At 38.5% G+C, this 27,523-nt stretch overlaps 3 protein-coding genes across 3 annotated transcripts in view; 1 reads left to right on the top strand and 2 right to left on the bottom strand.

Annotated features, from left to right (window-relative positions):
• LOC580472 (ras-related protein Rab-40B) overlaps positions 1–12,501 on the bottom strand; it is a 54,694-nt gene extending 42,193 nt beyond the window's left edge. Inside the window, exon 1 of the mRNA XM_030984261.1 lies at positions 11,831–12,501. Coding sequence (XP_030840121.1) covers positions 11,831–11,993 — 163 coding nt within the window. The 5' untranslated portion in view covers positions 11,994–12,501. The remainder of the gene's footprint in view (positions 1–11,830) is intronic.
• A 1,824-nt stretch (positions 12,502–14,325) lies between these two features.
• Positions 14,326–22,143, bottom strand: LOC100893368. Its single transcript, XM_003724155.3, has 4 exons — positions 22,056–22,143; positions 18,153–19,737; positions 17,495–17,675; positions 14,326–16,673 (listed from the first exon to the last, which is right to left on the bottom strand). The coding sequence occupies exons 2-4, from the start codon at positions 19,326–19,328 to the stop codon at positions 16,480–16,482; spliced, it is 1,551 nt and encodes a 516-aa protein (XP_003724203.2). The 5' UTR covers positions 19,329–19,737; positions 22,056–22,143; the 3' UTR covers positions 14,326–16,479.
• A 4,815-nt stretch (positions 22,144–26,958) lies between these two features.
• The window catches only part of LOC585640 (von Willebrand factor A domain-containing protein 3A), a 33,848-nt gene continuing 33,283 nt past the window's right edge, over positions 26,959–27,523 (top strand). Inside the window, exon 1 of the mRNA XM_030984260.1 lies at positions 26,959–27,085. Coding sequence (XP_030840120.1) covers positions 27,054–27,085 — 32 coding nt within the window. The 5' untranslated portion in view covers positions 26,959–27,053. The remainder of the gene's footprint in view (positions 27,086–27,523) is intronic.

The raw sequence follows: 27,523 nt of genomic DNA, 5'->3' as shown, positions 1-27,523 counted from the left end.
TACTTTCCACTGAAAAAAAAGCAATGTCAACATCACATACAGTAGAATGTAGCCAAATTGTAGACTTTGATGTTTTTGTTTGTAAATTAGTGAAGTGCTTTGTATCTGCACAGGAACATGCACTACAGTGTATAGCAGGTAAATTGTATTTGATAAGGATTAAATATTGGCTGATATTTAGTTGTTGATTTTTTTTAATTTTTTTTTACTTAACACCAACTATATGTGTGTTTACAAGCTTTTACAAATATGAGACAATTGAAAAGAGTAGCAGTGCCCCCACCAGGCCCACATACCCCCTTCCACCCCCCCCCCTCCCCATAAAAGAATGGCAATTGCTTCCAACTATAAAGACTCCCGTATTTGTATGGTTGAAATGCTGGTTGATTTATTGTAACTGGCAGGGGCTGGTAGGCTTGAATCCAACCAGCTATAAATTATGCCATGCATGAAAGCAGGACAATATTTACATGACCTTGCCAGCTATAATGATCCCTAAAATACATTTAACAAATTCTTTGGGAGTATACATGTAGGATGATACAGCTAGGGCTTCTTGGGATTAAACAGCAGATAATATACAGTAGGGCTTTAGTCGGAAGAATGCACGATGACATTTTGTGACTGCATAAAATCTAATACTCCCTGCACCTAAATGTACATGTACTGTAAATGTTTTTTTTACGATAAATGTACAGTGTAAGGGTAATACAATAATTTTTAATACATGTTAAGTACCTCAATAAAACAAATATAAAGACTCCTTGTACTTGTACGTATATGTAACCTACGGGGCAATAAACTACTTCATGTATTTTTCCACATATTCGTCTATGCATTACAGCCATTTTTAATAATAATAATAATAATAATAATAATAATAATACATGAGATTTATATAGCCCCATTATCCATTTTAATTGAATGATCAAGGTGCGAAAAGAAGGGCAAAAAAGAAAGAAAAAAAAGAGACATTTCATCTTGTTTAGAGCTAGCCAGCCTAGCCTATACTTTAACACAGAGTTAACGCCCTTCTGGCTCTGAAATCTGAACAGATGATATGTGTTCAGGCTACATGTAGGCATTCAGGATTTCATAACAAGGCGATCCATCATTGAATCCTGTCAATCTACATGTAGTGATATCAACCTGTGCACCATGCTGAGCCATGATCCTCAAACAAGCCTGGAGCAACTGTTAGGCATGGCAAGGGAGAAGAAAAATCATTACTACTATCTTGTCACTGGATGGAAAGACAAGATTTCATTAGTCCTGGGGTCACTGTGGGATGTATGGTACAAAAGTATGCTGTCAGCTACAATGGTAGGACTAGGGATCCATACTAACTCTATTTTGGAGGGGGGGGGGGGTCTACAAGGTATGTTTGTTTGTTTGTTTAAAAAATAAAAATTATAGGTCTGTATGCATGAGCTCTACATACTACATGTAATCTTGAAAGTTTGAGGGTCCAGACAAGATTTCGCTTGTCCAGTAGGTAGCAGCCCATGTGTCCCAATTGAATTAAATGTTGATCCCTTGCCACAATATGTGTTGTACATGTACATGTATATTACATTTATATACACTGTACAACACATCAATGTTGTACACAATAATGGAGAGAAATGGAGAGAAATGTGGAAATTAGAAATCCCAATCAACATAATGGCCTGTTAGTGTACATGTACATTACATTGTGTACATACAGTATACGGGTACATCGAAAATGAAAGCCTACCGGTACATTAAAGGGGAAGTCCACCCTGAAATTAAGTTAGTTTTAATAGGAGTAGAAAAATGAGAGAAACAAGTCAGTGAAAGTTTGAGCAAATTCTGATTAAAAATAAGGAAGTTAGGATTTTTGAAGTTGTGATCAATCAAACACAAATTGGCAACTCTATGACGTATCATGCGAGCTCAACTTCTATTTGCTCAGTACTAAAAAAATCTAAAATTTTCATTTTCCCTCAAGAAAAATTTCAACCATACATGCACCCTAAATATAATAATTGCAAATATGTTTCTATACTCCCCCTGCAAGGAACAAATATATATTCCGTCATCAATAACGAAGAAAACATGATTTGATGGAATATTATGCACAAAGCAAATGAAGGAGAGCTTGTATAATAAGTCACAGAGTTGCCAATTTGTATTTGATTGATCACAACTTCAATAATTCATAACTTTCTTATTTTCATTCAGAATTTGCTCAAACTGTCACTCACCTGATTTTCTTATTATTCTGCCTCTATCGAAACAAACTTATTTTGGGCTTTCATCGAAAGGGTGCGGTGCGGTGCGGCGCGGTGTGGTGTGCTCAACGCACCCATTCGATAAAAGGCCCCCCGCTTTTCTCGAAAGGGTGCGTTGAGAGCGGAGCACCGTTTTAACACACCCTTTCGATAAAAGCGGGGGGTCTTTTCTCGAAAGGGTGCGTCGACTAGTCTTTCGCATCAGTCGTTTAAAATGAGGATCTGGGACAGAAGGTAATAGTTGCCAATTTAAGTATATCGAAAATGTATTAAATAAAATGGTATGGTCTTGATTACAGAGCATGGTCTCTTTCGTTATTACTATGTTGATGGGGGAGACAGAGAGAAGGAAAAAGGGGAAAGGGAAAGGGAAGATAAAAGGAAAGAAAGAAGAATAAGAAGAAAAGAGGGAAACGGGGGGGGGGGCGCAGGGCTCTTGCCTTCTCCTCACCCCCCTCCCCGCCAAAAAATAAATAAGAGAGAGAGAGAAGGGAAAGGGAAAGAAAATATAAAAGGCAATAGAAATAAGAAGAAGAAGGAAAGAGGGAAACGGAGGAAGGGCGAAAGGCTCTTACCTACCCCCCCCCCCCGCCCCCTTCCGCCAAAAAAATAAATAAGAGAGAGAAGGGAGAGGAAAAGAAAATCTAAAAGGAAAGAAAGAAGAGGAAAAAGAATAAGAAGAAAAGAGGGAAACGGGGGCGAAGGGCTCTTGCCCTCCCCCTCCCGCCAAAAAAATAAATAAGAGAGAGAAGGGAAAGGGAAAGAAAGAAGAGGATTAAGAAGGAAAGAGGGAAACGGGGGAAGAACGAAGGGCTCTTGCCTCCCCCCTCCCCCCACCCCCGCCAAAAATAAATAAGAGAGAGAGAAGGGAAAGAGAAAGGGAAAGAAAATATAAAAGGAAAGAAAGAAGAGGAAGAAGGAAAGAGGGAAACGTGGGAAGGGCGAAAGGCTCTTACCACCCCCCCGCCAAAAAAATAAATAAGAGAGAGAGAAGGGAAAGGGAAAGAAAGAAGAGGAATAAGAAGGAAAGAGGGAAACGGGGGAAGGGCGAAGGGCTCTTGCCTTCCCCCTCCCCCCCCCCACCCCCGCCAAAAATAAATAATAGAGAGAGAGAGAGAGAAGGGAAAGGGAAAGAAAATATAAAAGGAAAGAAAGAAGAGGAATAAGAAGGAAAGAGGGAAACGTTGGAAGGGCGAAGGGCTCTTACCCCCCCCCCCCGCCAAAAAAATAAATAAGAGAGAGAGAGAGAGAGAGAAGGGAAAGGGAAAGAAAATATAAAAGGAAAGAAAGAAGAGGAATAAGAAGGAAAGAGGGAAACGTGGGAAGGGCGAAAGGCTCTTGCCTCCTCCCTCCCCACCGCCCGCCAAAAAATAAATAAGAGATAGAGAGAGAAGGGAAAGGGAAAGAGAAGATAAAAGGAAAGAAAGAAGAGGAAGAAGAATAAGAAGAAAAGAGGGAAACGGGGGCGAAGGGCTCTTGCCTCCCCCCGCCTTGCCAAAAAATAAATAAGAGAGAGAGAGAGAGAGAGAGAGAAGGAAAGGGAAAGAGAAGATAAAAGGAAAGAAAGAAGAGGAAGAAGAAGAAAAGAAGGAAACGGGGGCAAAGGGCTCTTGCCTCCTTTCTTTTCTTTTTTTCCTTTCTTTCCTATTCTCCCTCTTTTTCGTTTTTCTCTTTCTTTCTTTTCTTTTTCTTTTTTTTCTTCTTTTCTTTCCCTTTCCCTCTCTTTTTTCCTCTCCCCCTTTTCTTTTTTTCCCGACGGCAGCGCAATTTTACCGACAATATCCTGACAGGTGGGGGGGGGGGGGGTGTCGCACCCCCACACCCCCCTTTAGAGGCGCCCCTACCTACGCCACTGTTGGCGACCACAAGGCTATCAATACAAATTAAGACATATCAATGAAGATTCTTTTTTAATGTTGCAGAGAGATAAGTATTTTCTCTATGAACTTGTTTAATGGAAGGACAATAAATAATATTAAAAACATGAATACTATAGCGGTATAATGATGAGAGAGATGATTTAAGTCATACTTTTTTTTCAATGTGATTGGAGTAGACTTGAGGGTGGGGGGGGGGGGGGGGGGTCCCCCTCTTAGATCTCGGCCGTTTTACAGCCGATCGCCGCGAAAATGTGCATGCATGTCAAGTGAAGTGTATAAAAAAACTATGGTAATTTCATTTTTTTGAAAAATTCACTCATTTGCATATTTATGGTAATTTATGCAAACAAGATCAGAGAATTCACATTTTTACCCATAAATCATATATAATTCATATTCAAGCGTTCTTTTTCACTACATACATTCGTTAGAATAATAATACGACAACAAAGTTGGAAGAGCCAGTTTATCCCCATGTTATCTCTTGTTTTGATAATTTGTATTTATGTATTACATTGTTTTTGTTGTTTTATTTCATTTCTAAGCACACTTCAACTATTTTGACCCAAAAACAAACACATTAACTTGAAACAAGACCAAATAACCAATGTTTTCTCTTTTTTTAAAAGAATAAATGGTATTTCCATATGTTTGGTACATAAATCACAAAAATGAGCGATTTTAGGGCTGACATGCAAAAACAAAAGGTCACGTGACTCCGCAACTATACGTCCAATTTTCAACAAAAAAAAATGTTTCAAAAGATGCGTAAGACTCGAAAGAAAAAAGTCATGAAAGAAAAACTTTATATCTGCCGCGGTTCCGGAGTAGTCGCGAAATTACTAGAGAGCACTAATCTTTTTTGGGGCCCTCGAAAATTTGAAAAATCGTACCACCCCCCCCCCCCCCCACCCCTTGAACGCCAGGGAGGGGGGGGGGGCCTATCTCCCCAAAACGGTAAAATTAACGTGTTTTTTTACACGTTTTTGTCACAGGGCGGAGCCCTCAGAAGCTCAGGGGTATTAAACATCAAAATTAACGTCGGATGAGCATAATTTTATACCTTATTTGTGACAGTGGCAGGACACAATTTGGTGTTGGGTACAGGAGGCGGAGCCCCCAGAAGCTCAGGAGTTTTGGGCAATAAATAACGGTCAGATGAGCATATTTTTATATCTATTTGTGACACTGGCAGGACACAAATTGGTGTTGGATCCAAGGAGCGGAGCCCCAAGAAGGTGAGGGGTTTTATACATCAAATTATCGTCAGATGAGCATATTTTTATATCTATTTGTGACACTGGCAGGACACGAATTCTTCTTCCTCTTCTTTATTTCCTTTTATATTCTCTTTCCCTTTCGCTTTCAAATCTCTCTCTCTCTCTCTTATTTATTTTTTGGCGGGGGGGGGGGGGTGGGGGAGGCAAGTGTCCTCCGCCCTTCCCCCGTTTCCCTCTTTTATTCTTCTTCCTCTTCTTTATTTCCTTTTATATTATCTTTCCCTTTCCATTTCCCTTCTCTCTCTTATTTATTTTTTTGGCGGGGGGGGGGGGGAGGGCAAGAGCCCTTCGCCCCCGTGTCCCTCGTTTCTTCTTTTCCCTCTTCTTTCTTTCCTTTTATCTTCTCTTTCCCTTTCCCTTTCCCTTCTCTCTCTCTGATTTTTTTTTTGGCGGGAGGGGGGAGGCGAGAGTCCTCCGCCCTTCCCCCGTTTCCCTCTTTCCTTGTTCCTCTTCTTACTTTCGTTTTATATTTTCCTATTCCCTCTCCCTTCTCTCTCTCTCTCTCTCTCTCTCTCTCTCTTTCGTATTTATTTTTGGCGGGGGGGGGGGGGATGGCAAGAGCCCTTCGCCCCCGTGTCCCTCTTTTCTTCTTTCCTTTTTCCTCTTCTTTCTTTCCTTTTATCATCTCTTTCCCTTTCGCTTTCTAATCTCTCTCTCTGATTTATTTTTTGGCGGGGGGGGGGGGAGGCAAGAGTCCTCCGCCCTTCCCCCGTTTCCCTCTTTTCTTCTTCTTCCTCTTTCTTCTTTCCTTTTATATTCTCTTTCCCTTTCGCTTTCAAATCTCTCTCTCTCTCTCTCTCTCTTATTTATTTTTGGCGGGGGGGGGGGAGGAGGCAAGAGTCCTCCGCCCTTCTCCCGTTTCCCTCTTTTCTTCTTCTTCCTCTTCTTTCTTTCCTTTTATATTTTCTTTTTCCCTCTCCCTTCTCTCTCTCTCTCTCTCTTATTTATTTTTGGCGGGGGGGGGGGGGAGGGCAAGAGCCTTTCGCCCCCGTTTCCCTCTTTTCTTCTTATTCTTTTTCCTCTTTCTTTCCCTCTCCCTTCTCTCTCTTATTTATTTTTTTTGGCGGGAGGGGGCGGGGGGTGTAGGTAAGAGCCTTTCGCCCTTCCTCCGTTTCCCTCTTTCCTTCTTCTTCTTCTTTCTTTCCTTTTATATTTTCTTTCCCTTTCCCTTCTCTCTCTCTCTCTCTCTCTCCTATTTATTTTATTGGCGGGGGGGGGGGAGGTAAGAGCCTTTCGCTTTTCCCCCGTTTCCCTCTTTCCTTCTTCCTCTTCTTTCTTTCCTTTTATATTTTCTTTCCCTTTCCCTTCTCTCTCTCTCTCATTAATTTTTTGGCGGGGGGGGGGGGGGGGGGTGAGGAGGAGCCAAGAGCCCTTCGCCCCCCCCCCCGTTTCCCTCTTTTCTTCTTCTTCTTCTTTCTTTCCTTTTATCTTCCCTTTCCCTTTCCCCTTTTTCCTTCTCTCTGTCTCCCTATCAACATAGTAATAACGAAAGAGAACACTCTGTAATCAAGACCATTCCATTTTATTTAATACATTTTCGATATACTTAAATTGGCAACTATTACCTTCTGTCCTAGATCCTCATTTTAAACGACTGATGCGAAAGACTAGTCGACGCACCCTTTCGAGAAAAGACCCCCCGCTTTTATCGAAAGGGTGTGTTAAAACGGTACTCCGCTCTCAACGCACCCTTTCGAGAAAAGCGGGGGGCCTTTTATCGAATGGGTGCGTTGAGCACACCACACCGCGCCGCGCCGCACCGCACCCTTTCGATGAAAGCCCTTATTTTGGGGGTGGACTTTCCCTTTAATACACGTCAGCTATTATGTTAACCCATTCGGCCAATTCTACACAATTTTGCACTGTTGTGCAGAACATCTTGTTCAGTGCAATCCCTACATGTACTACAGTATGGTCAATTGTCTAACAAGCTGACTTCATCTTCATGACATGAGCAACAGTGTGTTGTATTTCCAGCTCCCAATTATTTTCCTTCTTGGTATTTCCCATCTTTGTGCTCACAGAGATGACCAACTGTGCTGTCATCTGTTCATGACAAGGGAACCATAGGAATATTTTATTGGCTGACAAATGTAACATTGCCCAGAACACATGACCGCCTTGTATAGTCAGCACACATGATACACTCATCAGTTGTATCATGCTGACTTTCAGCTCTGTTAACATTCACAGATGCACTCTGTCAATCACTTTGATTAAATCAGTATTGTAAATCGACACAGAGATACATTTGCCAATCTTGCCGACTTACAACTCTGTTCACATTCAAAGATTTAATCTGTAATCACTTTGATAAATCAGTGTTGTAAATACACATAGAGAATGAGATACATAATTATGTACATTCTAAACCAGTCTTGCATGCATGTATAACAGTCTATTGCATGCCTAACATTTTGTAAAAGTAGCTTTATGTACATGTATGCCTATCAACATGTACATGTACATGTACATGTACATGTACATGTACTTGGAGAGAGTGTTTGTTTGTTTGCTTTAAACATTTTAATTAATTAATTATTCAAAAAAATCTTTTGGCTCTGACATTATCTTTGATCTATTTATAAATGTAGCTTAATTTGCAGTAGCTATGGTAACTCAAACTTGGCACAACTTTCATTATTTTTGTATTGAAAACTAAAACCAACATATGATTTGCCATCAGCTATGCTGTGTTGTTTCAAGTCATACCATCCCTGATTGCAAACCTCCAAAGAAAGAAACAAAAAAGCTACAACAAACACAAAGAAACCTGTAGAAAATTAGGTCAATTGATTTCAGTCAATCCAGTTTACAGTAGAACAATGTTGTATTTTTAGCCTTCTTGTTTCCCTGTAGGCCTACAATGCAAACTTGACAGGAGAGCCGTTTTAGCTGAGGTCTGTGTTTTGTTAACCTCTTTTTGAGGGGTCACTCAAGTTGAGGTCAACTTGTATTTTTGTTAGGCTCAAAATGTGTTCATATCATACAGTTCATATCATCATATTGCACATGACTTGTACATGTATGCATGTAGCACAAACTGTAGAAATATAAATTTTATTTTCATCAAAACACACCTACTGTACATACATGTACATGTACAATGTACATGTACATGTACACGTCATTCTTGTAGATGCCTATACCTCCCCCCCCCCCCTCCCCCACTCTCTCTCTCTCTCCCTCTCTCTATCTCTTTTACAGGAGACCTTATTACTTTGAGACTTTGAGTATGTACAGTACTAGTTGAAAATTAAAACAAACAAAAAGAGTATTGTTCACATTGTTAAACACATCAATATACAATGCAGGTTCAATGTCATGCCAATAATTTTTAAAGAATGTAAAACCTTGCCCTCATCCACAGACCATCATCAAAAATCAATATCTAATGAGAATGTTTGTAATGAAATTCATTTAGAGTTTCATGTCATGCATTCAAGGATGACAATATTGCCTTCACATACATGTACCGGTACACAATTGGGATCATGTTTACATTGCATCAATGATCAACCGTACAGTATCTTTGCTAAATCCACATTTTGTTTATGTACTTTACTTTCTTTCTTCTTGTGAGTCATTGAGTTGTGTACACTATCAAACATGATATAATGTATTAATTAGCATTTATTTTGATTTGTGGATGTTTGCAGCCAAAGCAGGGGGCAAGTGGAGATGTGAGCAAATGTGTGGATGTGCTGTACATGTAGTAAATGTACCTCATAACATCTGGAAAATGCCCTCATGAATATAAAAAGAAATACATTAGCCTTCATAATTTCCCTCTTTGAAATTTAAGTTACTGCTTCTCTGCAGACTAATGCACTCTTAAAAAAAGCAATTTACAGTTGTAAGAATATTGATCTAAAAATAGAGGCCTGGTCTCAAAATAGCTTCTGTCTAATCAATTAATTATCAGAAGAAAAGTTCAAGTCTATTCTAACAATTCTTGAGGTCCTGCTCACTCTCCGTCCGTCCTCGAGATATTTTGGTAGCTCTGGGAGAGAACAACAGGATGTGAACAATCAGTCCAGATCACAGACGCACAATTCAGATTAGATCTGAATTCTTTTTATGGACGGACTGTAGAATGTGTACATGAAGATCATGCAAGAGAGGGCAAGCAAAAACGAGGTTACATGTGTATATCATTATCATCTAATGACTACAGAATGTGTATTGAAGGGCTACCCTTTTTTTTCATAGATGTCAAGGTATTTGTTATTGTTCACATCTCCATATTTCCAAGTTATAATTAATAGAATATCAACCTTTACAACAATGTGTGGGATTACAATAAGGTCCTGACTATGACTATCAATTGTCTCAAAACCTTTCATAAATGCAGCCTACATTTATACATGTACATGTATGTACAGTGTATAATACTGGCATCAAACCTATTTATAATTGTAAATCTTCAAAGAAGATGAACATCCCAATTTCAAATTAATATGAGACGAACAAGTCATTGAAGTCTGAGATAATTGATAGAAAACAAACAATAGGATTTCATAAATTCTTGACAGCTTTGAGCATTGACTAAATAGCTAATCTTATCTAAAATCTCACTTGCAATCTAAGATCTCACTAGTTAGCAACATACTTTCCATTTATTATGTAAAGAAAATAAAAAATACCACTTTTCATGAAAAAGAAAAAGAAAGGCGGATAGAAAGAGAGAAACCCATCAATTCAGCTGCTTCTGATGGGTAGATGTACATGTATGTAAAACATATTTTCTTTGGAGAACAGAAATATATTTCATTAATTGTGTTAAAAAAATTAATGGAGAGTACACTGAACTCCAAAAACAAACCAGTAGAATTAAAAAATTCTTACTTTCTTTAACTTGTATTATTTATTCCCAAACTATCTGAACTCTCATTTTCTGCTTTCATTTAAATTAATTTGATGACAAAGTTGGACTTTCTTTTTTTAGTTTTGCTTTACTGATTAATTCATCATATAATGTTGCATGTTTGTGAAATTTGTGTGTGATTTTTGAATTTGTATTCATTTTATATTTTGTTATCATGGCTGTGATTTAAACCCCTAAAACTAATTCAGTGCACCGATTTTCTGTCATTGAGAATCCCAGACAGAAACTACATGTACATGTACATGTAGTTTCTACATGTCATACATGTATGTGTAATAAGCAATCAGAGCCAAATTCTATAAATTTCATGACACTGCATGTTACAATGTAATTTCTGAGATGAATTATTAGTTCTTCTCCATCTCAACTTTCATTTTTTTTTAAATTAATCTAACCATATATTTTGCAAAAAAGCAATGTAACTACATGTATGGAAAAACAAATTTACAAACCCGAGGAGATGTACAAATCTTAACAACAAACTTTGAAATCATACTAATTTACATAATAATACTGCTCCATCTTTAATACTTGTATATCTCCGATGAGATACATATGAATCAAATTAATATCATGGTTTTTACATCATGCTTACAATTTTTTTAAAGAATTTGAAAATAAATTTGAAATTGGTGAAATGTCTAGTTTTTAACAAAGATAGTTTTACTTTGAGACAGATAAAATTACTTTCAAATGATTATCAATATCAGACGGTTGCTTCACACGTACATGTACATGTACTGTACAGTATACTGTACACGTGGGTAATTGACACTGTACAATGTATGTGTAGTTTGTTCTGCATCCACTATTTATACAAATAATGATGTTTATGAGTTCAATAGTGCGAGTATTTTCACGAGTTGAAAGATTAACGTTCTATTCAACAATGCAGTATTTTCATGAGTTGAAGAGAACGTTAATCTTTCAACTCATGAAAATATACACACTATTGAACTAATGAAAAATATTCATGATTCATTATTTGTTTTAAGTAACAACATCGTTTAACAGCGCAAAATTGTTGTTTATACTGGCCGCCATGATGACCCTGGTCGTCTGCTTGTGAATTTACGTGTGAAAGGTTGTGCTGCAGTGCGACATCACAACTACAGTGTACAGCAAATAATACTGGTCGCACAAACAGTATAAGTTATAACCAAAAATGCATGCTCAATGACATAGTCGTTCAATAGATTATTTATTGAATATCATGTGACCAACCAATCAAATGGCAAGGATCTACTTAAATGTATATAATACACCTTCTGCAGAATTCTGCTCCCCTCTTTTTTTCTTCTTCGACTTCAGTCTTCACAAAAATGAACTCAATCTGGCTGTTTCATAGAGTCTACTCATATTAACAATAACATTAACATCATCAAACTTCAGACCTTGTCGAACATCATTTTTTTAAATTCACATTTATTTCATTTTCACATAGAGTCTAGACTCTACATGTAGATCTAGGTCTAACGTTAAATTGAATAACATTTGACACATTTAAAAATCAATACTTAAACATACCTGTTGCGGCAATATTGCCATAATATGGTGATCCAGGTTCACTGTCACTGTCTTCCAACCTTCCCATGATTTCACCTTTCCCAACATCACTGTCGCCAACCAGGAGAAACTTCAGCAAATAATCATACGATCGTGCAGATGGAGAACTGGGAGGACTCTCCATAACTTCGGTGAAGTTTTACACCCGCCTGGAAACAACCCAAAGTCTTATAAAAAGTTATGTAGACTGATTAATAAATGATGATCAAACCATGGTTATCCTAGTGAGATGAGTCAGGATTCAGAATGAATGTTGCAGTACACAGCTCAGCTCAGTCGCACAGCGAATTTTCCAATACAGCTTACGGAGCAATTACGGCCTGTCGATGCCACAGCCTTCCGCTGGAGCCCCAGTGCGCTTGAGGAGCAGAACAGCTCTTCCGTACACAAGCAAAAATTATGCAGATCAGTTTCTACCTTTTCCCGACGAAAACATTTAATTATGATGATAAAGCACACATCTACAGTCCACGATGTTTGCAAAGTTTATTAAAATAACGTGGCATAGGATCAGCTGATCCATGAAAAACAGTAAAAACAATCATGTTTCTGACGTCTTTTCTCCGAATTCAGCTTAGACAAATAAATGATGTATCGTATACCAAATCAACAACCTCGTTTCCAAAGATCGGGTGCGGTGCAGGTGCAGGCAGTGCACTATACGTGGGCCGTTGTTTACTTGTTGCGCCATCAGGCAATGGGGGCGACATTACAGAGAGAAAAAAAGCATACTTCTTATAAATGTGATTATGACAGATAAAACCTTGATAAAACGACGAAAGTATTGTGCATTAAAATAGCGGTTACAAATAAGCATATTTTTACAGCTCGGGTGAAAACGAAATTCCCTAAGAAAGAGAAGTTTTATTTTGGTGTTGAACATGTTCCCCCCCCCCCCCCCCCTGGATGGGGTAAAAACTGTTTTTGGCTCCAAGGGATTTAATTTTTAATTGACCATACCCTAGTATCTCCTATTTACAAATTCTCTGAGTATAATCAATAAATTATTATCCCCCTTAATATCATTTAGCTCATCTCCCTGTAAAGAATCAATATGCATATATGGTAGAACTTTCATTTTAAATATTCATACAATTAATGTTAAAAGGGGATGCAGATTACTGTTGTGCGATATATTGAGGCAGAGAGAGAGAGAGTGGGAGAGAGAGAGAGAGAGAGAGAGAGAGAGAGAGAGAGAGAGAGAGAGAGAGAAAAAAATAGGGGGGGGGGGCGAAATCTAGCAAAGACTAGCTTGAGTGTTATTAACCTTTCCAAGATTGAGATTGTTACATATTTTTGAAACTTAACGTTAGTTTACCAATTACTTAAAATGTTCCCTTATTCATTCCCATAGAACAGGTATACCTTCATATAATTGGACATTAACATCATGTTAAAGACAGCAGATAATAAAGAAATTCATAGTCATAGATGAGAGGGAGACATCTTGAGTAATATTAGTTTACTTCCAGATGCATTTGTGTTACCGTATTTCCTTCCATTTGAATAGACCAAATTTGTATGAATGTTTTGACTTGACCCTTTCTCTGTTTCTGTCTCATTACTTTCCACTCATATCCTGAATATACTTTAATGAAAATGCTGCATTGTCTTGACATAAATGTAGTTGTACTTCCCATCATTTTCCTCTTTTTACCAAAAAATCTCACTTTCATGAACTCATACTAATTCACTCAAACACTGAAGTGCAATGTAAAATCTGTCTCTCGACCCCTTGCGCTCTCTCTCTCTCTCTCTCTCTCTCTCTCTCTCCCTATTTCCCAGTCTCTCACTCCCTATCTTGCTCTCTCCACCTCCCCTATGTTCTTTATCTCTCTACTTGTATATTTCCACATATTTACCCATTTTAGCCATTACTACATTACTTTTAAGCAATTACAGTGTCTTGTACATTTGCACAGAATATATTTTTTAATACTCTATGTCAAAACAGAATTACATTCTTGGCTGCAAATAACAAATAAATAACAAGGCATCACACCATTCAAATATTTGCTCACCCAAAACATTCTCTTTTTTCAGTAGTACACATCAAAATCATTACAACTTCTTTGAAACAATATTTTCAAGCAATGGACAAGTGTTAGAATGGTTGAAATATTTTCAATGCAAAGAGATACAAGAGTTATTATAAGTACAATTACATTCAATTTCAATTCATTACATAACAAATTAATGTTTGTTTCTTCTCTACCTCCTCCCCCCCCCCCCCTCTCTCTCTCTCTCTCTCTCTCTCTCTCTCTCTCTCTCTCTCTCTCTCTCTCTCCTCCCTCTCTGTCCCTTCCCCCAACCCTCTCTCTTTCTTTCTCTATACAGATGTCCCATACATACTTCTAACTAAATATGACACTCTATTTTGTTCGGGGATATGTTCGCTGAGACTATGTCTGGTTCTGAACCCCTCTCCTTTACAGTGATGTCGAAAGATGATAACATTCTCCAGACAGACTTTTAATCTACTAATGCTAACCTGCAGAATTTCAATTATGGATTGTTGCTATGGATTTCTTTCACATATAATAAAACTTATGAAAGTTTGCATTTAGGATTTTTAAAACCTAGAACAAGTAAAAGAAATTAATGAGGGTACATTATTCGTTCTCCTTTCAAAGATGTCTGCAAAAGGAAAACATGACATATATGCAAATCATTAGTAAACTATGATTTCAGCAGCAAAATATCAAACTGTCATAAAGATAGGGATGAATCAAGGCAACATAAAATATCTAGATATATACATATATATATATATATATATATATATATATATATATATATATATAACAATCTTATCTGAGAACAAAGAAAGTTTTGAAATATAATTGTGTGATAAGTTGGAAGGAGAGAAAAATGTGTTTCACAAAAATATATCATATCATTATCTAATTTCACTGTACATCATTCTTTTTACAATATAATCTTTCAATATTACTTCAAGATGATTGAATGTTTCTCACTTTTTCATAACACAATCAATTCAAACCCTTTACGCTCGCTGTGCATGAGGCATCAAGTGTTTTTGACATGCCAAGTGAGAGTCACAGCATTACTTCGTACATCAAGCGATTGCAAAATTAACATTGCAAATAATGCTTTGAATTACTAGTGTAGTGGCGTATGGGTTAATTTCATTCACAGGCTTCGTAAGCACAGCTAATAACACAATAAAAATGATGGCTCCTGTGCATCTGGCAGTAAATTTGAAACAATTACAATAATGAAACATATGTGTAGACCTTAAATGCTTATTTAGTCATGACTGCATAGACAGTACCATGCAAATGTTCTTAAATAGCTCTTACAGATACAAACTAAAAAATGTAAAGCTTTGAGAGAAAAAGTACAGAAGAAATAATATAAAAACATGATGATTGCATGCATAGTTTAACTTTTTTGCAGACGCGTGATCAAGAAGTCTGAAAATACACATTTGTAAGTACATGATGAAGTGTTTAAACAAAGAGTGTACCTCAGTACACGGATCACACTAGATGACTGAACAATGACAGTAAATGGCTATGAAAACTCAAGATTATGTTCTCATTACCACATAATCTGTTCAGAGTAAAAAGGACATGAACTCTGTGTCCAAGTATGAGTTAATAACCTTCCGGCTCCAGGCAAATTTAAAAATAAAGCACATAAAACTTTACATTCAAATCACAACTGCAATAAATCACTGAACTCAATAACAATGTAATTTGACCTTGGATGGACACTTAAGATTGATAATGAGTTTTATGCAACAAGAATCTGCTTTAATGAAAGACTTTTATGACACCATCATTGATGGGTACAGAAGACTGTGAGGAATTTGATGCCCCCTAAAGAGGAGAAAACAAACAACAAAATCAAATAAAATCTAGTTAACACTCACGTACAGTTTTGGTAAGACTTCAATGACTTTTACATTAGATTTCTTTGATTTCAGATGATACATAGAAAGATAATAGTAATACTAAACTGCTGTGGATTTTGTTCTCCTCAAGTGAAAAAGTGAACAAATGAGGGAGAAAATAATTTAGATACCATCCTTGGAAGTAAAGAGTAAACAAAACGGCAATCTGCACTAGACATGTGTAACACCTGTGTACGTACTCTACAGTCTACAGACACACCGTCTCCAAGCGAAACACTGAGATCAATGTGCCGGGAGCCATCGGAATGGAAGGGTAGGGGAGTGTATCACTGTTATCTTGCATTCACTGCATTACACTGAAATTCACTGAAATTCACTGGAAATTAGGGGTAGAATACCAAATACATCTTGTGATACAAGGAGAACAACATGAGACCAATTTTAAAGGGAGTGTAGCTTGGCAAATACTGGTTAATGTCATCTAGGTCTTCTTTTGGAAAACTGCAATCAAACGAATGGACCTGATTAAAGGTAGTCAGCGACTCAATCTCTACGTCGTCAGTGTATGTTGCATGCATGTGATTGCTGCAGTCCCGTCATCCGTAGCCGATTGGCCCCCGAGTCAGGCCACAGGAAAGACACGTAGTCTGGTCAGGCTACACTCCCTTTAACATGTTTCTTTCCTATTTCATTTTTGCTACCAAAACTGTACATGAGCTTTAAGAGGGGCCTAGGAATCATCCACTCCATCTGCAACGTCCATGGCTTCGTCGTGGTAGTCACCTAGCCCTGACTTTCTCAAGAGTAACTTTCTGATCTCCTCATGGCCCATGTCTGTAGCTAGCTGTAAGGGTGTGATGCCGTTCATGCTGGCTGTGACATTTGCACTAGCAGATACCAACATCTGGGTTGCCTCGAGATGACCTGCAGTCAATGTAAATGAGATTAAAAATTCACTCTCTTATAGACAAAAATCATCAAGTCAATAGTATGTTTTCTCCTTCAAAAGTATCTATCACTGAAGTTATTTTGAGAAAACAATTTTCAAGCAAAACAATTTTTGCTTTTAAATGTGGGGCAAGAGAAAAATTGGTAAACATACTCAATAAAATGTGGCATGAAATCTGAAGTCATCTAGTTCTGCTAAGTCTAATATAGATATTTAAGCTTCAAGAAATATTACTTGGTAACATGTAAATTATTGGCCATTATAATCAATACCATCTGTTTTTTCATCAACTACGTTTAGTGTAAGATATACACCTGTACACTTTAAAAACAGGAATTGATGCATGCAAGACACTTCGCACATTTTGCAAGTGGTCCAGATCCATCAAAGTTTTATGCTGCAGAATAGTTGAATCACAATATCTCAAAAGCTTGAACCAATGAAAATTAAAGTTTACAGTGATAGTAACAGACAAGATGAAATGTAACAGGACAATAAAAGTGTCATGGTCTTGTGGATACGTCACCGGACTGTTAATCACAAGGTCTGCGGTTCGAGTCCCCCCGCGGCACTAATGTCCTTTCACAAGACATTAATCTACATTTGCCAGACTTGACCCAGGTCAGGTAAATGGGTACCCGGTAGGATTATTCCTTGAAATGCACTGTGCGCTGATAACAGCTGCTGGAGCTAGAGCTAGGGTAATAATTTCCAAAGCTCTTTGGAAGCGCATAGGGATTGTGATATACGCTATACAAGAACTGAATGTTATTATTATTAGCTCTGATGCCATTACCTTGCATAACAGCAACGTGAAGTGGGGTTGCATTGTCGCACTGTCCATTGGCTATGTTGACATCTGCGTTTCCCTTGGTGATCAGAACTTGAATACAGTCCACGTAGTTCCAGTTGGCTGCAGTGTGTAAGGGGGTGTTGCCTGATTCACCAGCCTGATTGACAGGAAGAGCAGCTTTGTGCTGAAAGAGAGAAGATTGACATCGAGGAGGGAAATTAGTTTAGGATGCAGTATTTTGGGGGGGAAGAGCAAAGGAAGGACAAAAGAGAGCGATAAATCTGTTGGAGGGGGTCGAGAGTTATTTCATGCAAACACAATCACTTCACTAACATATAAGCATGAAGACTAAAAGTATACTAGAGTATTAAAAGCAGTACACTCCAAATCTGCTGGCGTTACAATCGACTGCTTCATTTAAGAAAGAAAGTGTGGGAAATTGTTAATTCATGATGACATTTTGGTAATTTGAACAGTGAAAGAGAACTCTGACAGAAATAGAATTTTTAATAAAAATAAAATTGTAACTTGCTAGTTTGTCAAAGATGCATTTACAATGTATGATGAATACAATATGAGTAAATTGAAGAGATGAATATTTGTCACTGGTGCGCAGATCTTTGTTTAGGTGTATGTAGAGGGGACAGATTAGCTGTAATACCTTTGAGATGAGATAATGCAGAACACTGCTCTGATTGGCCAGAACAGCAGCAAACGTGAGTGTCCTTCCATGATCATCCCTCACATCCAGCTTTACTCTCCCGTTCCTCAAAAAGTAGTAGATGACGCTGACAAAGCCTTTCTGGACAGCTCTAAAGAGCCTCTGCTGGGCGATAAGCTCGCTGTTTCCTGAAGACTTCTTTTCAGGGATCGCCTCTCCACCTTCGGCTCCCACGGCCTGCGCTGTTACTCTTCTGTAGAAATGAACAACACTGCTCCATATGCTAAGGAGTGCAAAGGCTCTGAGAGCAAGTAAGCTCTGAGCATACGTGCTGTTCCTTGTGGATATCCCGGTGTCTGTCAAGAGCCGCCTGTACGCCTGAGTCTTTTGCGATGTGATGGTGTCCAAGATGTCCAGAAAAACATGACCACCCTGTGCACTGCATAACTTGTTGGGGTACTCCTTAAGTACGGCAGAAACTATACCACTAATATCAGAAGACTGCACTTTTCCTTGTACATATGCATCTCCAAAGGCAGCTATGAGCTCATCTGCCACAATACTTATTTCAAGTTTGTAAATCTCCAGGCGTTGGTTCTCTGGGAATTCCGTCATCCAGAACTGTGCAAATTCCACAAAGTGATCGAGGTTGTTGCACCACACAATCAGTTCGTTCAGCATCTGAGTGGTTCTTTCAAGCCATTCCGTGACAGCAGCATCGGTCAAGTACTGCAGAACATGATCAAAGTTACTTTTAATGGCTTCCCCACTCCCGGGCCTATCACTGCCTGAACTGCTATTGGAACCTGGCCTGGAACCCCCTTTCACTGGTGGCAGTGGGGAATCCCTGCCGAAGTTGAAGCTGGAATGTTCAGAGAGTGATTGGCTTTGCGCCGACCGAGGTCTCTCCCCAGATTGCAACCTTGAGCCTCCTTTGCCGCTGACCGGTGGCCTAGGGACGGCAAACCCACCTTCCTTTGCTCCTTGACCTCTCCGTACGTCTGTTCTCTGCAGGTAATCTCCATTCCCGTTGACAAGCCCTACAGGCCTTTCCCCATAAATGCTCAAAGAGCTGAGAGGTCTGGATAGGTCATAGTCATCATCTTCGTCACTATCTCTTATAGAGAGTCTAGAAACACAAATAAGCTCTCGCAGATCTTTCACACTTCTCGTCATGATGGTACAGACTAGAAAATCCTGGTCTCTGTAGCAATATTGTTTTTCTTTACAGAGTGAGCTGTAACAGCATACATGTATCTCAGTAACAGCGCATTTAATTACAGTTGTATCCTGTTCAAGAAATTCGTAAATTTTCTCAAGCTTTGTGATAGAGAGCAATTGTTTCTTCCTATCTACATGATCGCTATGCCAAAACTAAATCTGCACCACATTGATCTGAAGCTGGAGGCGAACATCGAATGCAAGAAGTCCGACAAAGACGATGGTTGGGATTCTCATGCGGCACTGGTAGGCTAGGTTGAAGAAGAAGCTCAGAGTTCTGGTCAAGAGAGGAAATGGTGGCGGTGTTCGAATCACTGCTGTAAGTTTCCTTTCATGATGGCGTTGGAATCGTGAATATATCATCCTGAATGGTGTTAAATAGAAATAATAAAAGAACAGTTAATTTTTCATATTTTGGGGATTTCTTTTTCCACTCAAATATCCAAAATTCAAATTACAGTATTACAATATATCATAGAGCAAATGAATTATACAAGTAAAGAATACTGATAAGTATCTATGAAACAAATTAAGTTTACAGAGTACATTCAAGTTTGAGAATAAGACAAAACATTTTATATCGCTTGATTTAACTGAGAGGGAAACAAAGGAATCTCTGGAAAGCTAAGCTTGTTGAGCGAGATTCCCAGTATAAATCTCATAGGCCTACATAGAAAGTAATTTGTTCCAGTACCGGTATGATGCGTAGTTATTAAAAACAAGTGAGAAGAAGATAACTACAAAAGTTGGTCATGTACATGATTCATAATTACCATTACTTCAGCTACAATAATGATTTGCATGATGAGAGATGGAATATACATAAGAGCATTAGTACATGTATACTTTTTGCGTAAGATAATAACGGTAAGACACCCTCTATGCATGATCCTCAAAAAAAATTAAACTCAACAGAATTCAATCGAAAATGGCACTTTACTCTTTACTTAGTGACAATTGATGACACCTAAATAGCAGTAAAATACAATCAATTCAACACAACAATGTTGGAAAAAATACTTTGAACATTAAAATTGGAAATCTATTGTCGATCCTGGGGAAGATCGAAGAGTCGCTTTGTATTACTTCCCATTTAAATTTCCAAGTATTTTTTGATTTTTTTTTTCTTCAAACATCGGTCATCAGTGAGCTGAATTGAATTGATTATAGGCCTATTTTAGAATCTACTGCTATTTCAGTGTCATCAATTGTTACTAGGGTCTAGATCTAGTAGGGTCTAGATCTAGTAGGGTGTCTGAACGATTTTTTAATTTTCAATTTGGGATCGTTTTTCACCATTTTTGTTTGATATTTGAATTAAAAATGTAATCAGAATAATACATTTCAAATTTCAAGTCTCGCCGATGTTTCTATCAAAAGATACAGCCCCTTCAAAACGCTGAAATATTCATAGCATTTTGCTCAGAATCGACGAAAAAGACGTACACGCAGAGTTATGTTGTTTTGCTAAATTTAGCCAAACAGCTGTATCGCGCGATATGCAAGCGTATGCATATCGTACGCAAGTTGCTCAGCCAATGCGCGACTTGCAAGCTTGAGCCACGCTGTCTCCTCGATATGTGCCATTGACTAGTATGGGTGGCCGTTCCCGCCGTAGAACCCGGAAGTGAATACACGTTGTAGTCAATGGCTATATTGCGGAGACAACTCTCTGCGATATTGCCATTGACTACAACGTGTATTCTCTTCCGGGTTCTATGGCGGAAATGGCCACCCATACTTTCATTCACTATAAGCGCACATGTTACGCGATGTAACCATGGTTTGGACTGAGCGGAGCTCACGCCTCCCTAATTAGCTGATTCCAAAAATGTGGGAAGGGTATTTTCAAACTGTTATAACAAATGATCCCTTGGGGCTAGCGAAAAAAAAAGCATCTGGATATTATCCTTACGTCTAGCCCTGCTTAAGCCGCGGGGCGGCAGCTCAGGAAAGTGGCAAATTTTGGAGCTAGGATGCAAACAACATTTCAATCGCTGTTTTGACCAAGATATTTTTAGAATTCTGGGGGTGGCCCCCGATGGGGAATATGGAGAAAAACCTGCTCTTTCATATGACACCTCATTTATTGAGTTTCACCTTCAGGATCATTTGTTATAAAGGTTTGAATTTCAAATTTTTTCATAAAATCATTGACCAATTTTGGATGGTCGCGCAATGCACGTACTAGACCACATAGGGAAGCGTACAATCTCTATGGGAAGGGTTTTAGCACACAACATTGGGCAATTGGGTGCGCGATCAGACACCCTAGATCTAGGTCTAAAGTCGATTGAGAATGAGAGAGAAAAAGAGAGAGAGAGAGAGAGAGAGAGAGAGAGAGAGAGAGAGAGAGAGAGAGAGATTGAATATGGAGGAGTGTAAGCACCTTTCCTCACTTCAAAACTTTCCAAACACCACAACTTCCCAATGCACAATCACACAGCCTACGCCTGTACAGCTCAGTAATCCAAGTAAAACACAAATCAACGTTAGTGGGACTGACTGTTCCGAAACCTCGCATATTTACACAACTTGTTCAACCATTATTGAAAATTTAGCAACATTACAGCACCCACAGGTAAAACAAAAACTTTCTTAAATAGTTTGTTATTCTCTCTATTTATCAGATTTGTCATAAATACAAACAGTTATGGAATAGAATTAATATAAACCAGTTACCAAGGCGCCATAATCAGCGGGATGAATCTTCCGCATCGGTGAGCATTCGCATATTTCGCCGATGTAAAGCTAAAGTAGTAAACGGTCGAACGCCAGCTGCGTTGATTATTATTTTTGTAAGAGAGAGGGGGTAGAGAAAACACAAACAAAAACAAAACAACAACAACAACAAACAAGACAAAATAATGATAACAATACAGTCTAGCAAGCAAAGAAAAAAAAAACGAAAACAAGAACACTACAAATAAAACAACTTGTTTTAATTTTTTTTGTATTTACTCTGATACATCTATACTCAAGTAACGTGCCTTTTTCATACGTTGTATATAGTATTTTTTTTCTTCCCCTTTTCCGCAAGCTCATTTTTGTTATTTCCATAATTTCCATACATTATATTTACATTAATCACTCAACAATTGAATGAAAACAAGATTGGCTAAAAATTAAAGTATATTCAACAATTCTTCCAGCTTAGTATAATTTTTAGTTTTTGTTAAAAATTGTGCCTTCACTGCTTCAGTCTTCAATGTCTAGAGTCATTCCAAATACCATTTGTAATCAAATAATGAATTTTCAACAAACCAGCATTCTGTCATTCTCGATAAAAAAAAACGATATTTTTATTCACAAAGGTAATATTTCTATTTATCAATGAATCTTATATAGTTCTTAGCAAGTTAAAACAGATCTACATAAAATTCTGGCAAAATATGTTTAGTGTTGAAATTTATATCTTTTATATTACAATTCAACTGTAAACAAAATGACAAATCCTCTATTTTTATCTGACCAATATCTAATTATATCTAAACCTTTGCAGGCGCGGATCCACTCGGGAGGGAAGGAGGGGGGGGGGGGGCGACGGGCCCGGCCCCCGTAACAACAAAAACTGGTTAAAAATAATAAGATGGTAACAGTTAATTTTACCTTTTTTAAACAAAAACTTTTTTGTTGTTGCCCAAATTTAAAAAAAAGTGTTCCCACCCCCCCCCCCCGCTTATTCACCGACTGGCTGAGTCGCCTCTACATATTTTCTCACAAATTGGACCCCCTAAAAAAGTGTTCTTACCCCCCCCCCCCCCCCCCCCCACTGCTTATTCACCTGCTGGCTGAGTCGCCGCTAATATTTTCTCAAGAATTGGGCACCCCTCTTGCCGCCGACTGGATTTGCCCCTGATATGTATACTAGTAGTTGTTGTTGTTGTAGTGGCCTACAATCTTTGTATTTTGTTGCCGCCTGCTTCTATTAGATTTAAATTTAATATTCACCAAATGAGACGTGGGAATATGATTTAAATTGCTTGCTACCTTTGGTAGAGAACTGAAAATTTCATGCAGTTCCTTTTGTAACTCCTTAAATGTCTTTTTTTTCAGTTTACACCAAAATTCATGTAGCAAAATGATTTTTTGTTAAATCGCTATCATTGCAAAATATGAATGTCTTTTAAGCAGAGGTTGTTGAATGATTTGTTCGAGAGTTTAATTTAACGAGTATCATCCCGAATGTGTTATTTATTATTACAAAATATAAAATATGTATAAATAACAGACTTAATTGTTTTATCTTTATGACTGGGGGCGCTACATTAGAGGAAGCCGCTCGAGGGTAGGTCTGTAGTGGATTACCCCGGCCCCTTCCCCCTCCCCGCCTGATCTCGAAGAGTTTGCCTTCTGCTACAGTTAGAGTGGCGCTCATTGTAGAATAAATCTGTCATCTTTAATAGCGGCAACAAATATTGACAGTTTCATTATAGATTTTAGTCTGATCAGGCGCGGATCTACGGGGGGGGGGGGTTTAGGGGGTTTAACCCCCCCCCCCCCCCTTGGGCGGCCAAAAAAAAAAAAAAAAAAAAAAAAAAAAAAAAGGAAAAAAAAAGAAAAAAAGAAAGAAAAAAAGAAAGAAAAAAGAACGCACGCTGGAGAGAAACCCTTTCAAGTGCAAATATTGTGAGAAGATATTCAACTCATCTGGTAACTTAACCAAACACATGATAACTCTGTGTATTAAACTGTTACTAGTACTTGATTTAAAAAGACGTTATCATGCACTGCTTTTTTATGGTCTCCATTGTGTTAATAGATGCCAGGAAAACATCACTTACGGGGTTCAAATAAACACCCCCCAAAAAATCGGCTCGCCGCTTTGCGGCTCGTGGACGATGCTCCGCATCGTCATTATTTTGGTAAAACCCCCCCCCCTTAGCAAAAAGCTAGATCCGCCCCTGCTGATATCCTATCCGAATATAAATTCGTTTTTAACTATATTTTTTCCCATGGGTTCCGCTGTGGGTTATGCTGTGCCTTATCGTTATGTAGACAACAAATTTGCGACCGTCTAAAATTCGGTGAAGGGGGGGGGGGGGGGATAAAGGGCATTGCAAGAGAGAGGTTTCCCCTTTGTAATCTTCTCAAATAGCGCAATTTTGCATTCTTTAACGCTTTAGATCCTAAGATTAAACTATATGCTGTAGACTTGTTAACACATTTGCTATGCACTTTTTTTTCATTACAAAAAAAAAAATCCACGGAAACCACCCCAACCCTATTAAGTTTCTGAGGGACTCAATCTCCCCCACCTCCTGAGATCGCAGCCCCGGCTGGTTATTATGACACAGGCACCATTCTGTAACGCCAACGGTGAACAAAAGGAAAGGACATAGACCTACAAGTAAATTACCCTATACTTTTGACAATGCATATTGTTATATGTTATATATTCCTCTATTCAATTTGATCTTAGCAAAAATCCAAAACATTAAAAAGCAGCGAATATGAGAATAATCAGGATAGTTATCATCCTATCCTATCAGTTATCATAATCCGTTATAGTTTTGCCCGCTTGGCCTACGTTTAGTCGAGTAGGCCTATACATATTCAAAAGGACCTTGTCTTTATAACAAAGTTGGCATAAATTACACTTCTCTCTCTCTCTCTCTCTCTCTCTCTCTCTCTCTCTCTCTCTTTCTCTCTATCTCTTTCTATATACAATATACAGTGCGTCCCAGAAAAAACGAAACCGAGAATTATCGATGTTTTATCATAACTTAGTCACATTTATAATTAATACATGACACATTTTTGGAAAGCTTAGATCCTCCTCTTTCATTTGATGCAACTCATGTCATGCATATTTCACGCATGAGAGATTAAAATGAATTTGAAGAGAGGAAACCAAAAAGTCACTTGTCGGACGGTATCTGAATTTCAAAGAGAATATTACATTTCTAGAAAGTTGAGTTTCTGCCCTTCATATGACCAGGCGCGGATCCAGGATTTCTTAGGGGAGGGGGCCCAACTTTTTTTTTTTTTTGCTCCCGAAAATTTGAAAATCGCGCCGGCCGAAAAGTCGCTCATTTGGGGGGGGGGGGGGGGGGGGGGGGGGGGGGGGGGGGGGAGGAGAGCACAATTTTTTTTTTGATCCTCAAAAAAATTTCAATTTGCACCCCCCCCCCAAAAAGGTAAAAATCACGTGATTTTACATGATTTTTTTTCTCAAGGCGGGGGGGGGGGGGGGGCCGGGCCCCCGGCCCCCCCCCCCCCTGGTTCCGCCACTGCATATGACACCTCAATCAGGAAAAATGAGCAAGGAATGAAAAAGTTCTGTTTGTTTAAAGTAGTGCTTGCATTTCCATAATTTTATCAAACGAATTTGTTTTCACTGGCTGCCCGTCGTAGCAACAATCATAATTGACAAAGAGGAGGATCTAATCTTTACAAATATGTGTCATTTATCAGTTATAATTGTGATTAAGTTATGATAAAACATCGATACTTCTCGGTTCCGTTTTTTCTGGGACGCACTGTATATCAAGTTATACTTCTCCGAGATTTTTGTGGCTGTTGCCTAGATAACAGCGCACTGTGCATTTTGTTTTGTTTGCATTGTTAAATGCACTTGTATTTTGCAGTATCATAACCTGATTAAGCCCTATCCCGGCCCCCCCCCACTCAGTGTTATTTAGGGTACGCATATGCTCGTTCCCTCTTTTTGAAAGCACCCCCTATCTGAGGACTGCCAACATTTCCGAACCCCCCCTTTCGCGGGCTTTGCGCGGGCTTTTCCTGCCTTGGAGACCCCCCTAAATCAGGAAAAATGCTCAATGTACCCCCCTAAATTCGGAATAATTTCTCAGGAGTCCAAAGAGATGAGAGAAAAAAAAAGAAAAAACACCCCTTTTTAAAGAAATCTCCGGGTGAAAAGTCAAATACACCCCTTTTTTTACAATTCTCGGGCCGGACTTTGTCGCACGAAAAGTACCCCTTTACCGGACATTTTGGCAACACGCATGCGGTCATTTCGAAACCTGAGTGGGGGGGGGGGGGGGGGGGGGGGCCGGGAGCCCTATGGGCTAAAATTTGTTACACCATTTACGTTGCCAGCGAAGTTTATCTTTTAACATTTTCTGTTGAGTCTCTATTTCAGCAGTTGATCATGATGGGCAATGTACCCCGCAGGAAGGATATGTCCATGCATTATGATGCCCTTCGAAAAAATATGTTTTACTTTCTTGGAGTAGGGTTATTCCCCCCACCCTCTCCAAAATTTCCAGTAAGCTTAGGGGGAAAGAAAGATATGAAAGAAAAAAGATAGAAAGACATAAGGAAGAAGAAAAAAAGAGTAAGAAAATGATGAATCAAACTGGAGAGAAAGAAAGGAAGAAATAAAGAAATGAAGAATATGAGGAAAGGAAGAAAGAAAAAAATAAAGTTAAGAAAAAAAAAAAAAAAAAGAAAGAAAGAAAGATGGGTAGATATAAAGAAAGGGGGGAAGGAAGGAAGCAAAGAAGCCGGGCAAAGAAGAAAGATAGAAATGAATGAGTCAAGAGAGGAATACATTCATTGCGGGTGATTTCCCCCACATGATTTCAAAGGCCTCTAATTAATTGAACCGCGCATGCGTAGATTCATCAGTTACGTTAGCAACCTCAAAGCAACAACTTTCTATGTGACGCTATGACAGAAATATCGCTTTTTTAGGAACTGATTTCGCCGAAAAATATGGATTTCCTCCTAGGAGAAGAAGAGGATAGGTAAGAATGTGTAAATGAAACGTTAAAAGCAAATTTTAAGGCTAGGAATACCTTCAACTAGCCAATGTTTGAATTGGACAAAGTCCGGTACGATTGTTGTGCTATGCAACTTTTTCAGTCCCACATGCTAATATTTGAGTTGTGGAATTTCTGTTCATTCAACTACAAATACAATGGAATCATGCATGAAAGGCATGAGGCTCTTTTGAAATTGACCTAGAGGTGTGATATGCCACTGCAGTAGATTATTTTATTATAAATCACATCCCTTTACCTGTAGTGTATGTACATATAGATCTAAACTCTATTTTTGTTATGACTATGAGATGAAATGAATTGAAAATCAAATGGAAATGTGGCATCAAAATTAAAAAAAACAACATTGAATGAATCATGCAATGAACAGATGACAAAAAAAGAAGATAGTTCTAGATTGAA

Source organism: Strongylocentrotus purpuratus, unplaced genomic scaffold (assembly GCF_000002235.5).
Source record: "Strongylocentrotus purpuratus isolate Spur 01 unplaced genomic scaffold, Spur_5.0 spur5_scaffold_14, whole genome shotgun sequence".
NCBI lineage: Eukaryota > Metazoa > Echinodermata > Echinoidea > Camarodonta > Strongylocentrotidae > Strongylocentrotus > Strongylocentrotus purpuratus.
The sequence above is the reverse complement of the archived record's forward strand: the minus strand, read 5'-3'. Positions and strand labels throughout refer to the sequence as shown.

Bases quoted from the DNA above. Each gene is read 5' to 3' on its own strand.
- LOC100893368 (XM_003724155.3), bottom strand. From the start codon at position 19,328: ATGACGAGAAGTGTGAAAGATCTGCGAGAGCTTATTTGTGTTTCTAGA. The intron at 17,676-18,152 runs GTATTACAGCTA...TCTCTCTTTCAG, and splicing joins TGCATTATCTCATCTCAAAG to CACAAAGCTGCTCTTCCTGT. The intron at 16,674-17,494 runs GTAATGGCATCA...CATTGACTGCAG, and splicing joins TCACGTTGCTGTTATGCAAG to GTCATCTCGAGGCAACCCAG.